We start from the raw sequence: 21,366 nt of genomic DNA on the forward strand, positions 1-21,366 counted from the left end.
AAAAATATTTATTATATTGCAAATATATTTAAATTTATATATTAGTTAATTTCTGTATATATATACTACCGCTCATTAATTTCAATATACAACAGATTCGTTGATTTCTCTGTAAAAGATGAACATCATGATACGTGTTTTGCACAGAAATGAATGCACTTGCTGTTATAAACATTTCATTCGCATGCATCGGATTTTTATATAAACAATATATAAAAATGCATTACATGCAAGTGTTGAAAGTGTTTATAACAGCAAATGAATTCTTTTCTGTACAAAACACATGTATCATGTTCATCCTTACAGAGAAATTAACAAATATAAGGGTATATTGAAATTAATGAGCGGTATATATATAGTGTATATAAAGAAGTTAACTAATATATAAATTTAAATATATTAGTTAAGAGATGGAGAGATATATGGGAAGAAAGAAGGGCAGGGAGAAGTGAAAAAGGAAGGAAAGTGGGAGATAGGAAAAAGAGATAAAGCAATAGAAGCGAACGTAAGAGAGCTAGAAAGGTAGAGAGAGTTAGAAGAGAGAGACAGAAGGAGAAGTAGTAGTGAAAGGGGTGGAGGTAGAGAAGGGAAGGCGAAAGAGAGCGGTAGAGAAGCTAAGGCTAGAGACGGCGGAAAAGGGAAAAATAAAAGAGGTAAAAGAGAAAGGAAGAAAGACGGGGAAAGAGAAGATGGTTTTAGTTAGGTTAAAAGATACAGTAAGAAAAAGAGAGGTAATGCAGAAGAAGAATGTGTAGAAAGGGAGGACAGAAAGAATAGAGAATGACATGACCTTGAAGGAAAGAATCAAAGAAAAATGCAATGGAGCCTGGAGAGGATAGCTGAGAAGAAGAGAAGGAATAGGATGAGAGATTGGGTAAAGTACGGAAAGATTTGGATAGAGGGGAAGTGGTGGAGTTGGGATGAGGAAAAAGAAGTCCTGATAGATGGAAGGGAAAATGAGAGAGGAGCAAAAAAAGAAGGGAGGAGAAAGAGAAACAGAGGAGAAGGGAAAGAGTAGAAAAGAAAGGGTCGGAAAAATGAAATAGAAAGGTAGTGAGGAGGGTGGAAAAACGTTGGGAGGGGAGTGCGGGGAGAAGAGGGAGGAGAGAGAGAGTAGGGTGGAAGAGAGTGTGCTGAGGTTGAGGGAAAAGGGGAAAGAAGTCAGAGAGAGTAGAGTGTGGAAAGTAAAAAGAAGTGAAAGAGAGAAAAAAGAGGGGGAAGTAGGAAGAAAGGAATGCAGGAGAAATAAGGAGGGAAAGGAACAGGAAGGAAGCCTAAAGATAGGCTTTTGGAATGTAGCGGGAGTGAAGGGAAAACAGGAAAAGTTTGGGAAAGGATAAGAAAGTGGGATGTTGGGGAGTTGATGGAGACGTGGCTGGAACAGGAAAAATGGGATAAGCGAATAACGGAGTGCGAGTGTGAGAGGTAGGGCGAGAGAGAGTGTGTGGTAAGCGAGGGGCGAGCACAATGTAGGAGAAGGAAGGTGTGAGAGTGGAAGAAGTGCGCAGGGTTCAGAGAAAGAGAGAGAGAGAGAGCCCGTGGAGGCTGAAGAGAAACAGGAAGGTTGAGGTTAGAGAGACAGACGTAGATCGTAGAAGGAAAAAAGTATAGAGCGCTAGGGTAAAGAGCTAGGGAATTCTGGGGAGTTTGGGAATAACGCGGGGAAGCAGTACGGCCATAGAATTGGGGAAAGAGAAACGCGGTAGTACGGGGAACATAGACGAGCTTTTCAAGAGGAAGAGGGATACAATGGAGAAGGAAGAAGGAGCGGTTAGGAAAGGGAGCGAGGACCTTTTCAAGAAAAGCAGGAAGATAGTGAGAACGCCACCAGGGGAAGAAGATATAGATATGAAAGGGTTGTTGAGAGAATTAGGATAAGAGCTGAGGGAGGGGTTAAAGGAAGTGAGAGAGGAATTAAGAGAGGTGGCGAAAGGGCAAAAGGAGGCAATGGTGAAAGAAGTTGAGAAGATAAGGAACGAACTAAAGGAGAGAGAGAAGAAATGAAGAAGGGAAAGAGAAGAGTTTAAGAATAGAATAGAAGATTTGGAAGGAAAATTGGAGGGGATGCAAATAGAGTTAAAGGGAGGAGTTCGTGATGGAGGAAAAGGTGCAGAAAGAAGCGAAGAAAAAAAAAGGGAGGGGGGGAGAAATAAGTCTGATTGGAAAGAGAGGGTGGAAAGGCTGGAAAGGAGGTGTAAAGTGAAGGAGAGGGGAGAAAGGAAGAGAAATATTTTGATAAAAAGAGTGAAAGAAGATACGGTAGGAATAGAGGGAGAAATAAAGGTAATAAAAAAGATAGGCTTAGAAGTTAAGATAGAGGAGATTAGAAAAATAGATGCGGGAAGGAGAGAGAAGGGAGGTATAGCAGTAGTAAGAGTAGGAAGTGAGGAAGAGAAATCAAGAATAATGAGAAATAAGTGGAAATTGAAAGACAAAAGTACTTGGATAGAGGAAGATTTGACATAAGAAGAAAATGGAAGGTAAATCAAGTTGCATGGAAGGCAAGAGGAGAGGGTACGGATAGGGCAGGGAGAAGTATGGATAAAGGGGGAGTGGTGGGTGTGGGATAAGGTAAGAGATGTGCTTAGGGATAGTAGAGAGAGGTGTTGGGAAGCAGGGCAAAGGAAAGGGAAGGAAAGCAAAAGAGAGGAAGTGCAAAAATAGGTTGAGTAGAAAAGAAAAAGAGGGAACGGGTGGGTGAAAGAAGAGTAGAGAATGAGAAGGATAAAGAGGAGGAATTAGAGAGAAGATTTGGAGAGAAAGAGGGGGAGGAGAGAGAGAGAGAGGAGAGAAGGAGAATATATAAGGTGGCTTTTTGGAATGTGGCGGGATTAACAAATAAAGATAAGAGTTTTGGATGGGGCTGGAGGAAAGGGATGTAATGGTGTTATGTGAGAAATGGGTGGATGGTAAAGGATGAGAAAAGATAAAGGAAAGGCTGCCGAGAGGTTACGTGTGGGAAGTGCAGAAAGCAAAAAGGAAGAATCGTAAGGGAAGGGCGGTAGGAGGAATTATAGTAGGGGCGAGAACAGGGGTCAAAATGGAAAAAGGAAGGACGAAAAAAGATAAAGAAGGGATGCTATCGATAAAGGTAAGGTTAGAGAAGAAGTGGTGGAACATAGTAGGAGTGTATATAAATAAGATAAAGGCAAGAAATTGGAAGACCTAAAGTAATAGGTGGAGGAGATAGAGACGGAAGTGAGGGTGCTGATAGGAAGGATTTTAACGCAAGGATTGGGAAGGAGGAGGGATTTGTAGAAGAAGGAGAGGAAGAGAGAGGAGAAGGGGAAAGAAGAACGAAAGATGGCAAGGTAAACGGGGAGGAAAGAAAGTTATGTAGATTTTTGGAGGAGCATGGGTGGGCAATTTTTAAGGGAGAGGGAGGATAGGGGAGTCGGTGATTGACTGCGTGTTGGGGGACAGGAGGACAAGGGAGAGGATAGAACGGGTAGTGGTGGAAGCGAAGGTCGACTCAGACCACCAGCCAGTGACGGCGTAGGTAGAATGGGTGGAGGACGGTTTGGGTAAAAGGTAGGGGGGAAAGGCGGAAGTGAGAGAGGAGATTGATCAGAGGAGGGCAGGAAAAAATTTAAAGAGTTAGTGGGGGATAAGCAAATTCAGGAAGGGAAGTGGAAGAGGAGTGGCAGGGGCTAAAAAAGAGGATAGGGAAGGTATTAAGGAAAGTGAATGGGAAGGGCAAAAAGGGCGGAGAAAGGCGCTGTTGGGGTGAAGAATGTAAAAAAAGAAAGCAAAAGAGCTCATGTTAAGGAAATAGAGAAGGAAAAAAGGAAGAGTCAGGGCCGGTAAACTTTCCCTTGTTCTTGCGTTGCCAGTGTTTGTAGCGCCTCTACAAATCTTGCCCCACCTTTGAGGAACTAAAATTCAATATGGCTGTCGATTGTTGTCAGCTGCGGTCAGCTGCTGTTGGCTGCTGTCGTGAACTTTTAGCAACGTGGTTCGCATTCAGTTCACATTGTTTGTCGTGGTCTGTCGTAGTGCATTGCATAAACGTAGAACGTTTAAATATATGTTTTAAACGTTGCTAAAGGTAATTAGAAGTAGTGTGAAATAGAAAAATATGGCAAGATCGTGCTGTGTACAAGGATGCAAATCGGGCAAGATAGTGCCGTCACATGGGATTCCTACCAATAAAGAACGCCGCAAACGATAGTTACAGATTTTGAAGTTTAATATTACAGATGAAGACGTTATAAAACAGTTACGAGTGTGTCATAAACATTTTCGTGAGAATGATTACTCTTGCAATCCAAGATATCGAAGATTATTAAATACTGCTGTCCCATGCATGGAATTAGCATGCTCAGAAGAGGCGGGTAAACAACTCCAGCAAGAAGAAGTATTCCAGCAACGGACAGAAATGACAATATCTCAAAATAGAGAAGAAATTCAAGAGAGAATAGAAGTGCTGCATCAGCAACAAGAGAGAATGGAAGTGTTGTACCATCAGCAACAACAGGAAATGAAAGTATTGCACCAACAGCAAAAAGAGAGAATAGAAATACGTACATCATATAATTTTTTTTCTAAATATCTACACTTTCCTTCTCATGTCACTTTAAAGAAACAATTACAAAATATTCCTATTGATACTGGGTGTAATAAAAGTATTCTACAATATTTATGTTTAATTAAGAAAGAGATTGATCCTAAAGATTTATATGTGGTGCTTATTTATGACGAAATGTCTGTACAACCTGCTGTCCAATATGATCCAAAAAATGATAAAATAATTGGCTTGGAAGATTGGGGTACAAAACAAACTAGAAAGATAGCAGATCATGCGATTGTTTTTTATATAAGATGTCTCGCCTCTGGAAAGCACATGCCAATTGGCTACGGATACAGTCATAGTGCAACAAATTCAATTCAATTAGCCAGATGCATCAAAGAATGGTTGCTAGCACTTATAAAGTGTGGTTTCAAACCAGTTGCAAGCGTTTGCGATCAAGGGGGAACTAATATTGCACCGATCAATTTATTGATACAACAAACGCGACCTGCACTACATGGTAATAGTGAGTAATTTACATATGTATTGATATATGTATTTATGTGTGTACCTGTATTGTATAAGTACTAAACATGCATTAAATTTTTTTCAGAACCACAAGGACCAGAGTAATAAAAATTCAAATTAAAAAATAATGCATTGCTTATTAATTTTTTAATAAGTAATTATTTCTTTATTTATTAATTATTTAAAAAATAATGCGTAATAAAAAGAATTGCATTAATTATTTAAAAAGTAATGCGTAATGAAAAAAATTGCATTGATTATTTAAAAAGTAATGCGTAATGAAAAAAATCGCATTGATTATTTAAAAAGTAATGCGTAATGAAAAAAATCGCATTAATTATTTAAAAAGTAATGCGTAATAGAAAAAATCGCATTGATTATTTAAAAAATAATGCGTAATAGAAAAAATCGCATTGATTATTTAAAAAATAATGCGTAATAAACAAAATCGCATGGATTATTTAAAAAATAATGCGTAATAAAAAAATCGCATTAATTATTTAAAAAGTAATCCGTAATGGAAAAAATTGCATTGATTATTTGAAAAGTAATGCATAATAAAAAAACGCATTAATTATTTAAAAAGTAATCCGTAATGAAAAACATTGTTGAAATTTTTGTTTATTATTTGTTTTATGTACGGATTATTGAAAATAAATATTGCTGTTTATCCCTGCTTAATACACACATATAATAACCGAAGAATGAATATAGTACGTAAATTGTACGTGTACATAATACTGTGGCCCTCTCATTTTCCATGGGCGCTATCATGTTGATTGACAAGAGACATAGCAGTAACATTAATTGTCATGTATGTACCTATAGATATGATCCTCTCAACGGTCAATCGATTATTGCGAATATCAGGAGATAGCGTTGTCACTTATAATTTGGTAAAGTTGGTCAAAGAAGAGTTAAGCCAACTAATGTTTCTTATGCTGATTGGCTCCGCCATTTCCCGATTAGCGCTTCCGGTTTTTCAAAACATTTGATAGGTTGTTATCATATCAATTAATAATATATAAAATATTCAGCAATTATAAAATATTTTAACTTGAAATAAATACTACTAATATGTTTTAAATTTTAATAATACTATTTAAAATAAAGTGCAAGTACTCTGAAAATCTATAGTTTATCTATAGTAACTAACTACAGATTTTTGGTATTGACAGTGAATATCGGAACGCAACCTTAATATAAGTACAAACCAGAGTAATAAAAATTCAAATTAAAAAATAATGCATTACTTATTAATTTTTTTAAAAATAATTATTTCTTTACTTATTAATTATTTAAAAAATAATGCGTAATAAAAAAATTGCATTGATTATTTAAAAAGCAATGCGTAATGAAAAAAATTGCATTGATTATTTAAAAAGTAATGCGTATTAAAAAAATTGCATTAATTATTTAAAAAATAATGCGTAATGAAAAAAATTGCATTGATTATTTAAAAAGTAATGCGTAATAAAAAAAATCGCATTGATTATTTAAAAAGTAATGCGTAATGGAAAAAACCGCACTAATTATTTAAAAAATAATGCGTAATTGAAAACCTTTGTATTGGTTATTAAAAAAATAATTTTTAATGAAACCGTAATTCATTACAAAAAGTAATGCATTATTTTGAACCCTGACAAGGACATATAAAAGATAACACCATTTTTCTTAAAAATCACAAAATTATACCACTCTTTGATTATGTTCATTTGCAAAAAGGCGTGCGGAATAACTTACTAACTAAACATTTAATGCTTAACAAAAATGTATCAACAGATTTGAAATGTCCATACGCCACATGGGATGCTATCGAACGTTTGTATACTATCGATAAACTGAACAAGTATTCAGATATTCAACAACGGATGATGCCTAAATTAGTGGATAAGCATATATATCCAGCTTTGATTCCAAAGATGAGAGTAAAATATGCTGTCCAAGTGTTAAGCCATACTGTGGCTCATTACATGGCATAGTCGTATCTTATAAACAAGGTAAATAATAATGGTCATTTATCAAAAAGTTCTGAAAAATTTTAATTTGCATGCGCGTCAAAAGCAAAAAAATATTCTGACTTTACGCATTATTTATTTATATTGCAGGTGTTGTTGAAACTATAAAAGGCACGATACAGTTGCCAGAAAGCGCCGCTGCTACATCAAGAACGCTATTATTCTTTGATGAATTATTCGATTCCTTTAATGGCAAACAAGGACAAGGCCTTAGTAGTATAATTAGTCCATAAAGCACGCATAAACGTTTTTGGCAAAAGGCATTATTTACGTTGGATAATATGCAATTTGTTGAAAAAACAACACTAAAACCAATAAGAAAAAATGCACCAAAGTGCTTAAAAAATTGGATGTGGACGATCCGAGGTGCTGCACGTCTATGGGATGTCCTTCAAAGAAGTAGATTTACACATCTTAATTTAAAATATATAAATCAAGACGTACTAGAAAATTTTTTCGGCCAAATAAGAGACGTAGGACGTAGGAATGTCAACCCAACTCCTTACCAATTTGGAACGGCATTTAAAACACTAATTACTGCTAATATTACGTCCAAGCATTCCGTCTCTTCTAATTGTGAAGAAAACGAAACGGATAGTTCCTTAGCATTAATGACTATGTTTCGCGCAGCAGAAATTGCACGCATGGAAAATAATAACACCAACATAGATTGTGCTGAAGCTGCTGTACCAATAGTAGAAGCAAAAAATGTTTTTGTGAATGTGCACAAAATATTGAGTTTTATGCGTAAAAAATGGATACCTATATGCAGTGATTGAGCAAAAAAATTAGAAAATGAACAAATAACAAATATATTACAACAAGCGATATATATATAACTAAAGTGCAATTTCCAAACTTTTGCCACAATATCAAATTAAAAGAACAAGTTTTAAATAGCATGGCGACGGAGACAAATTATTTAACAATGCACTGTAAGTCTGCTTTGAAGGAGTTGTTGGATATGGTTGCAGTGGAATTTATCCAGCAGTGGTGCAATTTTCTTAATAAAATATTAAATAAAAAAATATTGGCTGAATTCCAGCCAAATTATATGTATAATCAAACTAAATCATTGGCTATGAGATATGTTAAGAAAGGTAAGAAGGGGAAGTATTATGTTTACACTCGCAAAGAAGGGAATAGAATGAGGTATTTATTAAAACAATTATGTTTTTTTTGCAGGTACTTTATCCAGGTATACGCATCTAAATTAAAATATGTTTATACACACACACATACATATACACACATAACACCGTACATACATATAAACACATACACACATGTACACATTTTATATCTATTTTATTATTTTTTATATTTTTCCTATTTCGAAATATTTATAATAAAACTTGTAATAATTAAATTGTGACAATAGCAGTGTAGCTTAATTTTTGCTTCCTAGCCATTTTTCTATCATAATTTTTCTAAATAGCAATAATAATAATATGAAAAAATCAGCTATTATGTATTTAAATCGAGCGGTTCGACAGCCATATTGAATTTTAGTTCCTCAAAAGTGGGGCAAGATTTGTAGAGGCGCTACAAACACTGGCAACGCGAGAACAATGGGAGTTTGGGAAGAGTGGCAGTTATAGTGAGGAAAAACAGCGATACAAGAAGTTGTATAAGGAGAAGAAAAGAAGAGAAGTGAAGAAATGGGAAGGGGAGATAAAGGAGATTAGGACAGAGGGACATATATGGAAGATAGTAAACAGAGAGAGAAAGAGGAGAAGAAGGTTGAACGAGGGAATTAGTATGCAGGAATGGGATAGTTATTTCAGAGATTTGTTGGGAGGAGTTGGAGGAGAAGAGGAGAAGATAAGGGGAGAAAAAATGTGGGAAATGGTGGGAAAGCTTAGGGAAGGAAAGGCGATGGGAAATTATGGAATTCCAAATGAGGTATGAAAGTTTGGAGGAGAGGTGGTGAAAAAATTGTTGTGGGAGGTATGTAATAGAGTGTGAAAAGAAAAGGGTTGGCCGGAAGGTTGGAGGGAGGAAATTATAGTGCCCATAAAAAAGGGGAAGTGGGAGAAAGTAGGAAACTACAGAGGGGTGATGTTAGCACAAACGGCATACAAGGTGTACGCTGCTGTTTTGGCGGAAAGGTTGAGGAAAGAGGTAGAAGAGAAGGGATTGCTTCCGCAGAGTCAGACAGAGTTTAGGAGAGGGGTAGGGACCACGGACAACATCTATGTATTAAATTACTTAACAAATAGGCAGGTAAATTAAAGAAGGGGAAGATGGAGGTGTTGTTCGTGGACTTGAAGGCAGCTTTTTTGACTCGGTGGACAGAAGGATTCTGGTGAAAGCGATGAGAAAAAAAAGAGTGAGGGAGGGCTTGGTGATAAGATGTAAGGAGCTGTTGAGGGATGCAGGGTAAGGGTGGGAGAGGAGCTGGGAGAAAGGTTTTGAACAGGAAGGGGAGTTAGAGACAGGGGTGCCTGTTAAGCCCGATTTTGTTTACGTTGCTGTTGACGGACAAAGAAAGGTACCGAATGAAGAAATTAGAGTGTAAGAAGTCTTATATGAAAAATAAGAAGAAAAAAAAATATGAGAGAGATAAGTACGTGAAGTAAGCGGAGAGGGAAGAGAAATGGGAGGTGGTGACAATTAGATATTAGTACAGTAAAGGAAAAAATGGAATAAATTAACGGAGAGAAGTAGTGGAATGGGATAAATATTTTAGAATAAATATAACGGGAAATATATGGACATGGATGGCGCGCGCGTTAGTGCAGTGTAAGAAGTAGTTAAGTGTAAAGAAAAAAATGAGAGCCGAGGAAGCGAAGTGTGATAAGTCTTATGCAAGATGTAAAAAGAAAGAAGAAAACAAAATATAGGAGAGACAGGTATGTGAAGTGAACGGAGAAAAAAAAAGAAACGAGAGGTGGCGAATGAACATTGGTACAGTCGATGAGAATGGAAATACATTTTAACGGAGAAAAATGGTGATGTGGGATGAGTGTTTGAAGGTGAATGGAACGGAAAAAGTTTAAAGCGCGCGCGTAGCGCGCGTGCGTGCTAGTCCATAATAAAAAAAGTCATGTTTACCGAGAAGTGAGCTTTGCGAGTCGAATATCTCGCACGTAGTGTTGCCGCTTTTCCGCGTGCGTGATTGGCCGGTCGAAGCCGAGTGTGATCGCGGGAGATCGCGGCGAGCTTCGTGCGTGTGTGTCGTGAGTGTCGTGAAATCGTGATGTGACAGCTCGCGTCGTGTCGTTAGGGGGTTAATAATAATATTATAGAGAGCGAAGGGTTGATGATGATGATTAACGGCGAACTGGTAAAAGTAGATCAATTTCGGAGAGAAGAATTAATAAATTGCACATGTGGTTTTATGGAAGAGGACGGTTTAATGATCTCTGTCTCTGCTGGCAACATGGACATTGTAATTTTATTGAAAAGGAAAAGGATGTTTCTGAGAAATATACATTTGTTACATATGTCAAAATCCATGTCGACTACGACCGTCTAAGAAATATTATCACGATAAGGACTGGATCATGGAAGGAAAATTGTCAAGGTAATTTATTTATTAATATATTTACGTTTATATTTAGATTGTGCGTGTGGTTATAATTATTTATATATAGTAATCTGTTTATATGTTATTTATTGATTTTTTAATTTGCAGCTTGTCTAACCTAACTCGAAATCATCAGTATAAGATAAATCAAAGGATTGCAATGTTGAAGCGTTCTTATGACTTGGTTGCTGCACTTTTACAAATTCAATAACTTCTTCATTGTCTGTGCGTAAAAATCAACGTGGCACATTAAGTTATAAAGTTATATACGTCTGCCTTCTTGGAAAAGTTTTTTTGTCTGCATTATAACGACTAATTATAAAGAGGACGGGTTTAATGATCTCTGTCTCTGCTGGCAACATGGACATTGTAATTTTATTGAAAAGGAAAAGGATGTTTCTGAGAAATATACATTTGTTACATATGTCAAAATCCATGTCGACTACGGCCGTCTAAGAAATATTATCACGATCAGGACTGGATTAAGGAAGGAAAATTGTCAAGGTAATTTATTTATTAATATATTTAAGTTTATATTTAGACTGTGCGTGTGGTTATAATTATTTATATATAGTAATCTGTTTATATGTTATTTATTGATTTTTTAATTTGCAGCTTGTCTAACCAAACTCGAAATCAGTATAAGATAAATCAAAAGATTGCAATGTTGAAACGTTCTTATGACTTGGTTGCTGCACTTTTACAAATTCAACAATTTCTTCATAGTCTGTGCGTAAAAATCAACGTGGCACATTAAGTTATAAAGTTATATACGTCTGCCTTCTTGGAAAAGTTTTTTTGTCTGCATTATAACGACTAATTATGGAAGAGGACGGTTTAATGATCTCTGTCTCTGCTGGCAACATGGACATTGTAATTTTATTGAAAAGGAAAAGGATGTTTCTGAGAAATATACATTTGTTACATATGTCAAAATCCATGTCGACTACGGCCGTCTAAGAAATATTATCACGATCAGGACTGGATCATGGAAGGAAAATTGTCAAGGTAATTTATTTATTAATATATTTACATTTATATTTAGATTGTGCGTGTGGTTATAATTATTTATATATAGTAATCTGTTTATATGTTATTTATTGATTTTTTAATTTGCAGCTTGTCTAACCTAACTCGAAATCAGTATAAGATAAATCAAAGGATTGCAATGTTGAAGCGTTCTTATGACTTGGTTGCTGCACTTTTACAAATTCAATAACTTCTTCATTGTCTGTGCGTAAAAATCAACGTGGCACATTAAGTTATAAAGTTATATACGTCTGCCTTCTTGGAAAAGTTTTTTTGTCTGCATTATAAGGACTAATTATGGAAGAGGACGGTTTAATGATCTCTGTCTCTGCTGGCAACATGGACATTGTAATTTTATTGAAAAGGAAAAGAATGTTTCTGAGAAATATACATTTGTTACATATGTCAAAATCCATGTCGACTACGGCCGTCTAAGAAATATTATCACGATCAGAACTGGATTAAGGAAGTAAAATTGTCAAGGTAATTTATTTATTAATATATTTAAGTTTATATTTAGACTGTGCGTGTGGTTATAATTATTTATATATAGTAATCTGTTTATATGTTATTTATTGATTTTTTAATTTGCAGCTTTTCTAACCAAACTCGAAATCAGTATAAGATAAATCAAAGGATTGCAATGTTGAAACGTTCTTATGACTTGGTTGCTGCACTTTTACAAATTCAATAATTTCTTCATAGTTTGTGCGTAAAAATCAACGTGGCACATTAAGTTATAAAGTTATATACGTCTGCCTTCTTGGAACTAATTATGGAAGAGGACGGTTTAATGATCTCTGTCTCTGCTGGCAACATGGACATTGTAATTTTATTGAAAAGGAAAAGGATGTTTCTGAGAAATATACATTTGTTACATATGTCAAAATCCATGTCGACTACGGCCGTCTAAGAAATATTATCACGATCAGGACTGGATCATGGAAGGAAAATTGTCAAGGTAATTTATTTATTAATATATTTACATTTATATTTAGATTGTGCGTGTGGTTATAATTATTTATATATAGTAATCTGTTTATATGTTATTTATTGATTTTTTAATTTGCAGCTTGTCTAACCTAACTCGAAATCAGTATAAGATAAATCAAAGGATTGCAATGTTGAAGCGTTCTTATGACTTGGTTGCTGCACTTTTACAAATTCAATAACTTCTTCATTGTCTGTGCGTAAAAATCAACGTGGCACATTAAGTTATAAAGTTATATACGTCTGCCTTCTTGGAAAAGCTTTTTGTCTGCATTATAGAGGACGGTTTAATGATCTCTGTCTCTGCTGGCAACATGGACATTGTAATTTTATTGAAAAGGAAAAGAATGTTTCTGAGAAATATACATTTGTTACATATGTCAAAATCCATGTCGACTACGGCCGTCTAAGAAATATTATCACGATCAGGACTGGATTAAGGAAGTAAAATTGTCAAGGTAATTTATTTATTAATATATTTAAGTTTATATTTAGACTGTGCGTGTGGTTATAATTATTTATATATAGTAATCTGTTTATATGTTATTTATTGATTTTTTAATTTGCAGCTTTTCTAACCAAACTCGAAATCAGTATAAGATAAATCAAAGGATTGCAATGTTGAAACGTTCTTATGACTTGGTTGCTGCACTTTTACAAATTCAATAATTTCTTCATAGTTTGTGCGTAAAAATCAACGTGGCACATTAAGTTATAAAGTTATATACGTCTGCCTTCTTGGAAAAGTTTTTTTGTCTGCATTATAACGACTAATTATGGAAGAGGACGGTTTAATGATCTCTGTCTCTGCTGGCAATATGGACATTGTAATTTTATTGAAAAAGGAAAAGGATGTTCCTGAATGTGGAACGCTTCCACATTGACATATGTAACTGCAAACGTATGTAGTATTTCTTGTGACATGCTATACGTTATCAAAGATAAAGCATTAAAAATTGATGACTATGATTGCTTCATGCAACATTTCTTATGGTTTACGGAGAACATCATGTTGTTCTCTATAGTTACAACCATAATCTCTTGTGTGTTTTATCTCTAAATGGTATGTATTCTAAAGATTGTCTGAAAATAAGGTATGTGGTATTCCAGAATCATTAGATTTGTATAAAAATAATATCTGTCTAAATTTAAATCTTTTTACAGGAAACTTTATGTTTTGGTTATCCAGTAGAACATGTAGTTTCTTCTCCCGATGCAAATACAGCTTACATAAAAGTAAGAGATCAAATATTTAAATACACAAGAAACGGAAAACTTGAACAGACAAATATAACGTTAAACGAACAGTGTGATCAAATAGAAGTTATACGAATTGATATCAAAAGATATTATCCTTGCTCTGTCTTCTGGAAAATAGTTTCTTGGTCGACGGAAAAGAAATTGCTAAAAATATTACAAGTTTTTACGTACATTCTGATTTTTTGTTTCTTACGACACTGCAATGTACATTGATTTGTGTCTTATTGAACGAAGTTAATATAAAGCAGCTAAATGATTAAGCAGCTAAACGTGATTTAACTAACCAGCTCTGGGATTTAAATATGAACGAGATTTTATTTGCGGGTAAATACATACTTTTTATAATCTTTTTTTTTTGTATACCGCATATTTTTCTGACTTTAAATATATCGTTACAGATACATCAGGTACCTACATCAGACGACTCGAAAAAGGTTCTCGTATAATAACGGCGATACCGTACGACTCAAAAATAATTTTATAGCTGCCTAGAGGAAATTTAGAAATATAGAAGTATAGAAGTATAGAATGTATATCATTAGGCATGTATGATTTAGAACTCGCAATGTTTATAGCGTTTGAATCATCGAAAGAAGATCCCAAAGAATATATTCCATTCTTAAATAATTTGAAAAAATTGGACCCAAATTACATGAAGTATTCTATTAATATGCATCTTAAACGTTACGAATTAGCGTTAAAATATTTGTCTAAAGATTCAACTAACAATAAGTTTGAGGAATGATTAAATTTGATACGTAGTCATAAATTATACCAGGCGGCAATAAAATTGTTTGAGAAGAATACTATAGAGTATAAAAAGGTGGCTGAAGTTTATGGAGAATTTTTGTCAAGTGAAGGAAAATATGTGGAAGCTGGTTTTATAGAAGTGGCGATCTTGACAAAGTTGTAGAAACATTTAGAATGTTAAATGATAATTGGGAGGATATAATCGCAATATCAAAAGAGATGAAACTACGGTAAAGATATACAATTTTTTTTCGTATATGCATGAAAGAATATTATCCTATCATCGTTAGAATTAATTACATATGCTTCTATACACATAAGAATTAATTTTTTCAGCCCAGCAAATTCATACAAACTTCATAAGACACTGGTTGAACGTTTGAAAGCAGAGCGGAAATATAAACATGCAGCTATAGTATTAAAAGATTATCTAAATGATGCTGAAGAAGCAGTTGCGCTATTATATGAGGGGAGATTTTGGAAATATGCAATACGATCGTGTTTATTTTTCTGAGGTATATATATATATATATATATATATATATATATCTTTTTTTAAAAGAAATTAATCTTTCTTAACTATATAGATAAAAAAGATAGTAGAAATAGAGTTTATGCTTTCTTTAAAGCAGAAATGAAAAGTTTACATAAATACAAAGTATAATAATAGCATATAATTGAAGTAAAGCCCTTTGCACAATAGGCGATAGTGACAACGATAAAATTGCCGACAAAGCTATACCTTTGTTGGCAACTTTGTCGCTGTCACTATCATCATCGCTATCGCTTATTATTGTGCAAGGCGTCAGACTATTATAGGACAGGTTGCCGTTATATTGTATTATTACAGTAATTTCATGTACTTTTACGTCATTACGCATGATCATGTACGTCTATATCATGTCAGTATGATAGACACTCTAACACTACGCAACTATTAATTTTAGTACTTAATAATTTTTTATCTAATTGAGAACGACAATTTTAACTTATAGATTTATTCATGTTTTACGCACCAAAATACACAAAATTAAAATTTTAGCCAAATTGGTGAGGAAGCTTTTTTCCTTAAAAAAAGTATAAAATAAAAAAAAAATTTTTAATAGAACCAACTTCAAAAAGCTCTAAAAAATAAAAAATATAGAACTTTTATATATTTTTTTAAATTCTTTCTTATTTTTTACAGTTCTTTTGAAGTCAGTTCTATCTTTTTTTCAGTTTTTGAGCAATTTTTTAAATTTTAATTGTTTTTTGCATTTTTTAAAATAGATTTATATATCAATTGCTATGTGACATAACAGTCACGTGTAAAATTTAATTTTATGGTAAAAAATTAAATATAATTTATTTTTAACCGACTTCAATATGGATGGGATCATAACAACTTAATTTTGACAAATATTTAGGTATTAAAAAGATGAAGGAACACGAATGTAAAGAGATCACGTCAGCGGAAACTCCATCGTTCTTCAATACAGTGGACAAAGTACTAAATCTAATGCATGTGACGTTAAAAGAAGCAAAATACATTATTACTATAGTGATGGATCTCAATATTATATCGCTCGCGCTTCAAATCATTTGTTTAGCAGGTACATTCATTATATTTCTTATTTCACTTATAAAATATAATAATGCAATTATAATTAAATAATGAATGAATATAGGTAACATTTTATCAAGGACGCTATTAGGCAGAAGAGCGGAGAGAAACGAATATGCATGTAACAACAGATATTCGTTTAATTTTACATAGATTACATAACGCTGGATAAGAAAATTGAAAAGAAAGGGCGAGGCGATGGTGAGATCTCAATATATTTTTATATATAGTCGTTATTACGAAACTAGATATATGTTAGATGGCACGGGTAGGAAAAAAGCTGCGGCGTATGCTGGAGGCCTCGTACTTGATCCGAAGAAAGGTTTCTATGACAAGCTGGGACTGCTGATGGGCTTCAATTTTTGGTATTGTACAAGATGTATTAATCCGAGTATTATACAAGAGTACAATTTGTGTTTTACCATCGTGCCCAGTGCGGCGTATGCTGACGTCGAAGTAATTTTCTTATATACAAACAATATCATGAAGTAAATATCTGGACTAAAATATAATTTACACAGTGCAGCAATTAAATATTCTCGAGTTAAATCTGGAGTCAGGTATGATCCCGACGGAGATTCACAAATTAGTCAAAAGCAGACAGCAGATCAAGCAACTCATGAAAGCGTCGAATTTATTGCCGGAACAGAAAATGGATTACCATATCAGGCAAATGGCGTTGAACTTCACAGCCAATTCCATGCATGGATGCTTGGGGGCGATGCATTGTCGATTTTACGCTAAAGGTCTCGCCGCTCTGATAACAGGTAAGACGCGAAATATTGCATATTTAAAACGCCGATAACATGAAGCATAATATATTATATAACACAATTTTTTTTACATAGGGCTTTAGCCTAGGAGGAGGACGAGGATAAAGCGAAGAGAAAGGAGCAATGTAAAGAACGCAATGAAAAAGAACGAGAAGAGAAACGTGACGAAGATGATGGCAAAGGAAAGTGGCAAACCGTTAAAGGCGGCGTGGCAATTCCCTTCGAGAAACCGAAGATGTTCGTCAAGGACGTAGAAATTAATATTGGTGCGGTGTTGAAGAAACTTTCTGAGATAATTGCAGCTTGTGGTAAAAAACGCACGGACAGGCGCGAGCAAATAGAGCTTTTGCACGAGCTACAATTGATAGGCGACGTTCATACTTTCGGCCCGGTTATAATCGTAAAGATTAAGTTTTCCATTGTGTCTTTTATATTTGATTACAATCCAAAAGTTTCTGATGCTATAAAGTCGGAGTATTGGTCAAAATACGTATTTGTGTATAAAATAGATATATGTATGTACGTATGTGTAATGTAAATTTATAAGTCCTCTAAAATAGAAGATTTAAAATAAGCAAGTATGAAATAGATAAATATTTTTGTTACAGAATATTGGAGCGTATTACGGTAATAGCGAAACAATAATGGAAAAAATGCAAAAGTTTGAAACGACGCTGTATAAAATAGATGATTGTGTGTTGACACTGGTGGAACGTTTCGATGAGGCATTCATAAAGTTGTTGAAAGATTGTGATTTACACAGTAATGAATACGTGGAAAGGTAATACTTTTTGAGATAAATTATGCGAAATATATTTTTAACATAAATATATATACAGTTAGAATAGATACATATATGGAGGGTTAAAGCCATAGTGGTGTAAGTCAATTTTTTAATTACTTTTTTTTTCTTCTTTCAACATATCTGCATGTGTAGACTGCATCTATAAACTTAACTCGATAGGTTGAAAAAAGTGACTTACACCACTATGGTTTTAACTCCATGTATATATAGGTATATACGTATTATGGGGTGAGAGAGAGAGAGAGAGGGAGAAAGAGAGAAAGAGAGAGAAACTTTATCTTGAACAAGATTGTGTAAAGAAATGTGCAATGTAAAATTTTCCTTATTTTAGATATATCGATGAGTTTAATGTTCGAGAAGATCAAATGGGACTAGCTATTATTGGTGCTTATAATACAAATATTCAACAAGCGTAGAAAGTTGATGATATTACAAATATAGAGTTTGAAAAAAATTCATGTACATTTAAGATATATGGAGAGGTAATAATAAAAATTATTATCGTTTCAAGAATATTGAACATTTCACACAATTTAATGTTTATATTAAATACATATTTTATATTAATATATGAAACAGAGTATATATGATAGTTACATGTCTATAAGTGTGTTCTTTTTCACGCATGATGCGCATAATACATCGTTTATCCATGTTTAATATTCGGTAAACAATTAGCTATTATTATTAATATAAAAAAGTGTAAAAATTAGAAATTTGCATATTGTTTTCTCACCATTTTAAAATGTATAAATTAGAAATTTATACATTGCATCATCATTTTATTTCGCTCACTTATAAAGCTCTTCTATTGAGGAAGCTTATATTTTATTTGATACATAATTATTAATATTTATTAATTTGATTTTTTCATAAAGGAAGTTTTATGAGTAAAATAAAATGATAAACCAATGTGCAAAATTCTAATTTGTACACTTTAAAATTGTGAGAAAGCAGTACATTTATAATTTGCAAACTTTTTTATTATATTGGCAACTTTTTTTAATTTTATTATATTCTTCAATCTTTTTTTTATCTCTATTTCATATATACTTCTTATTGCATATTCATTATTTTCTTAGCTCCTCACGATTCGGAATGTTTGATTTGCGTGAGTCCCCTTGCCTCTCACGATTCGGAGATGAATGTCCCCAAGCCTTTAATTTTGGCCGTGTCGAGCTCGTCAGAGTATTAGGAATCGGTGCCACATGACAGAAGAAGAAATCAATTGTAATGCCATATGAAGAAAATATTGCGTCAAAATGAAAACCGTTTTGATGGTAACTGAAAAACCTTCTTTGGCAGCATCCCTGGCCAATACATTGAGTAATTGGACGATGTAATATCAAAAAACGTATGTTGATAGCTTGAATTGTTTCCTTCTTCAGCTTCCTCTGTCCTTCTTCCTCATTTCTATAATAATAAATTTTTTCTACGAATATCTTTAGGACTGAATAGCTTTTGTTCCGTCCACGAATGGGTAGGTCAATTTAGATCCGAGACTGTAAGTTTTAAAATGACCTCTGTATGTGAACACGTTATGACATAAAACTTTATTGGAAAATACAACAACTGAGAGAGACAAAGTAGATCTGGTAAGATTAGATATATTGCAGTTTTGTTTTTTATTATATACAGAATAACTGAATCTTTTTATTTTTTATTAAGTATTCAAAGCAATTGAAAGTTTTTAGCATTAAGTATTTCCATTTTTTCATAATATGCTTAAAAAATATTGCAGGGGACTTGTCAGTTATGCGAAGCAATTGATACTATTAAGGTTCATTGGTCATATGAAGTTTGCACACGTCAAGCTTGACATCCTTAAACATCACAATGCATTCTGAAAATGATACCGTGCAGGTTCGTTGGCGTATACGTGGTGTCATACATGCTGGAAGGTATTTTCTATATTTTGGAAGTAAAATTTGGAAAATACAACATGCCATAATAAGCGCTAACCAGGAAATGTTAGTGTAATTAGTGCTCTAAACAATCCTTTTAGTAGTAATATAAAATTGTTCTTATACACATTAATTATAATTAATTCAAGTTGTCTATTATTTGAAAAAAACTTGATTTTTAATTTCGTTTCTTATTCTACCTTCAGAAAAAGATAAAATAATGTAGATTTCCTAAAATTAATTTTGTTTATGCTATCGAAAAGGAAACACTTATTATAAAATTGATTATAATACCAAGACAATTATATATAACGATTTCAGATGATACGACGACTTTTTATTTTTTACGTTAATGCTGAATGGAAAAGTCTATAAGCATATTGCGGACAAGATGATGCCTAATCAGGATACAGCCACGAAAAAGAAAGATATGCGCATGGCAGGGAAATTAGCGCTGTTCACAGGCCTTGTAAGCATTTTTAGTAACAACGAGGATTCTTTGAATTGAGCTCTGTCTTAAAATCGCATCAATTGAAGTAAATCCACTGCTGAGTGCTGAAATTATACGATTTTATTTGTCACAACGAATAGACAAAAAGGAATGCTTTTTCCAATCGATGATCTCAAATGTTGCTGACGTATCTGTTTCGTTGCAAATGCATCATTCTGAAATGATGATCGGTAGTAAATGAGAGATATGTTGTGAATTAAAAAGATGTCTATTTTTGTATGATTACAAGCTATCTGCATCTAATTTTTTAGTGACAATGTCCGAATAATTTGCGTTAGTATTTCTGTGTAAAAAAAGTATGACGATTATATTACAGTATATCTGACGATTTTAACATAATTATAGAGGTAGGGTGTCTAAATTGTTATCGTTCCATCCAAATGTAGCTTTTATACTATTCGGATAATATCGATATTTTATGCTGCTTAGAAACAAGTAAAAAGTATTTTAAGACACTATCGTTTCCAAAATATAAAAACTTGTGTTTTGATTACAGATATACGTTTTGGGTACTGGCGTATCTATTTCGTTGCAAATGTATCATTATGAAATGATGATCGGTAGTAAATGAGAGATATGTGAATTAAAAATATGTGTACATTACCTAACCCTTCATCAGATTTTTTAATTTTAGTAGTGACAATGTCCGAATAATTTTGCGTTAGTATTCCTGTGTAAAAAAAATATGACGCTTACACGATTATATTACAGTATATCTATTGGAAAATGAAACAATTGTTTAAAGGTATCCTGTATGTCATAGCATCTATTTGCTTTGCCTGTTAATGACGCGTAAGATAGTATAATCATTAAATTAATATTTTTTAAATGTGTCTATTTCATACTTAATTTTATTTCATAAATACTATCACATTTATTCCTATAAATTGTTTTCATTTATTACGCTATTATGAGGTAGGATATGTAAATTATTACCGTTCTATCCAAATGTAGCTTTTATAGTATTATTTATTGTATCGATACCTTAAGCTGTTTATAAAAAAGTAAAAAGTATTTTAAGACGAAAGAAAGATATAGAGATAAAAAAAGGAGAAAGAAGGAGAAGAGAAGGAACAATATAGAGAAAGGTATAATATATTATAAAAATATTTATTATATTGCAAATATATTTAAATTTATATATTAGTTAATT

The 21,366-nt window shown here is 33.4% G+C and overlaps 2 protein-coding genes and 2 long non-coding RNA genes across 17 annotated transcripts; all 4 read left to right on the forward strand.

The window, feature by feature from the left end:
- The first annotated feature begins 4,189 nt into the window (after positions 1 to 4,189).
- Positions 4,190 to 5,063, forward strand: LOC143899338 (uncharacterized). Its single transcript, XM_077409568.1, has one exon. It carries the CDS (start codon positions 4,307 to 4,309, stop codon positions 5,042 to 5,044), a length of 738 nt encoding a protein of 245 aa, XP_077265694.1. The 5' UTR covers positions 4,190 to 4,306; the 3' UTR covers positions 5,045 to 5,063.
- A 5,861-nt stretch (positions 5,064 to 10,924) lies between these two features.
- On the forward strand, positions 10,925 to 12,376 carry LOC143899336 (uncharacterized). The gene is made up of 4 exons (XR_013257456.1): positions 10,925 to 11,092; positions 11,204 to 11,596; positions 11,708 to 12,100; positions 12,212 to 12,376. It is a non-coding gene; the product is annotated as an uncharacterized LOC143899336 (long non-coding RNA).
- LOC143899337 (uncharacterized) lies at positions 12,377 to 12,798 on the forward strand. Its single transcript, XR_013257457.1, has 2 exons — positions 12,377 to 12,578; positions 12,690 to 12,798. It is a non-coding gene; the product is annotated as an uncharacterized LOC143899337 (long non-coding RNA).
- Positions 12,799 to 12,890: 92 nt separating this feature from the next.
- Positions 12,891 to 21,228, forward strand: LOC143899334 (DNA polymerase alpha catalytic subunit-like). 14 transcript variants are annotated; one of them, XM_077409559.1, is made up of 18 exons: positions 12,891 to 13,065; positions 13,177 to 13,701; positions 13,772 to 13,843; positions 13,986 to 14,191; positions 14,266 to 14,409; positions 14,646 to 14,847; positions 14,954 to 15,132; positions 16,024 to 16,209; positions 16,285 to 16,421; positions 16,493 to 16,676; positions 16,747 to 16,987; positions 17,069 to 17,512; positions 17,602 to 17,774; positions 18,130 to 18,280; positions 18,881 to 19,152; positions 19,247 to 19,393; positions 19,540 to 19,768; positions 20,024 to 21,218. In XM_077409559.1, exons 10-12 carry the CDS (start codon positions 16,569 to 16,571, stop codon positions 17,074 to 17,076), a joined length of 357 nt encoding a protein of 118 aa, XP_077265685.1. In that variant the 5' UTR covers positions 12,891 to 13,065; positions 13,177 to 13,701; positions 13,772 to 13,843; positions 13,986 to 14,191; positions 14,266 to 14,409; positions 14,646 to 14,847; positions 14,954 to 15,132; positions 16,024 to 16,209; positions 16,285 to 16,421; positions 16,493 to 16,568; the 3' UTR covers positions 17,077 to 17,512; positions 17,602 to 17,774; positions 18,130 to 18,280; positions 18,881 to 19,152; positions 19,247 to 19,393; positions 19,540 to 19,768; positions 20,024 to 21,218. The 14 variants fall into 14 exon arrangements, with proteins under 14 accessions (XP_077265685.1, XP_077265689.1, XP_077265684.1 ...); XM_077409563.1 differs by having other exon boundaries at positions 14,155 to 14,191; XM_077409558.1 differs by having other exon boundaries at positions 13,177 to 13,670.
- Positions 21,229 to 21,366: the final 138 nt, after the last annotated feature.

This window comes from Temnothorax americanus, unplaced genomic scaffold (genome assembly GCF_048541705.1).
Source record: "Temnothorax americanus isolate GAGA-0224 unplaced genomic scaffold, ASM4854170v1 Scaffold261, whole genome shotgun sequence".
Lineage (NCBI taxonomy): Eukaryota > Metazoa > Arthropoda > Insecta > Hymenoptera > Formicidae > Temnothorax > Temnothorax americanus.

Excerpts from the sequence above, each read along its gene's own strand:
- LOC143899338 (XM_077409568.1), top strand. The coding sequence starts at position 4,307 with ATGGAATTAGCATGCTCAGAAGAGGCGGGTAAACAACTCCAGCAAGAA.
- LOC143899334 (XM_077409557.1), top strand. The coding sequence starts at position 16,569 with ATGGGCTTCAATTTTTGGTATTGTACAAGATGTATTAATCCGAGTATT. Across the intron at positions 16,677-16,746 it reads CGGCGTATGCTGACGTCGAA|CAATTAAATATTCTCGAGTT; the intron begins GTAATTTTCTTA and ends TACACAGTGCAG.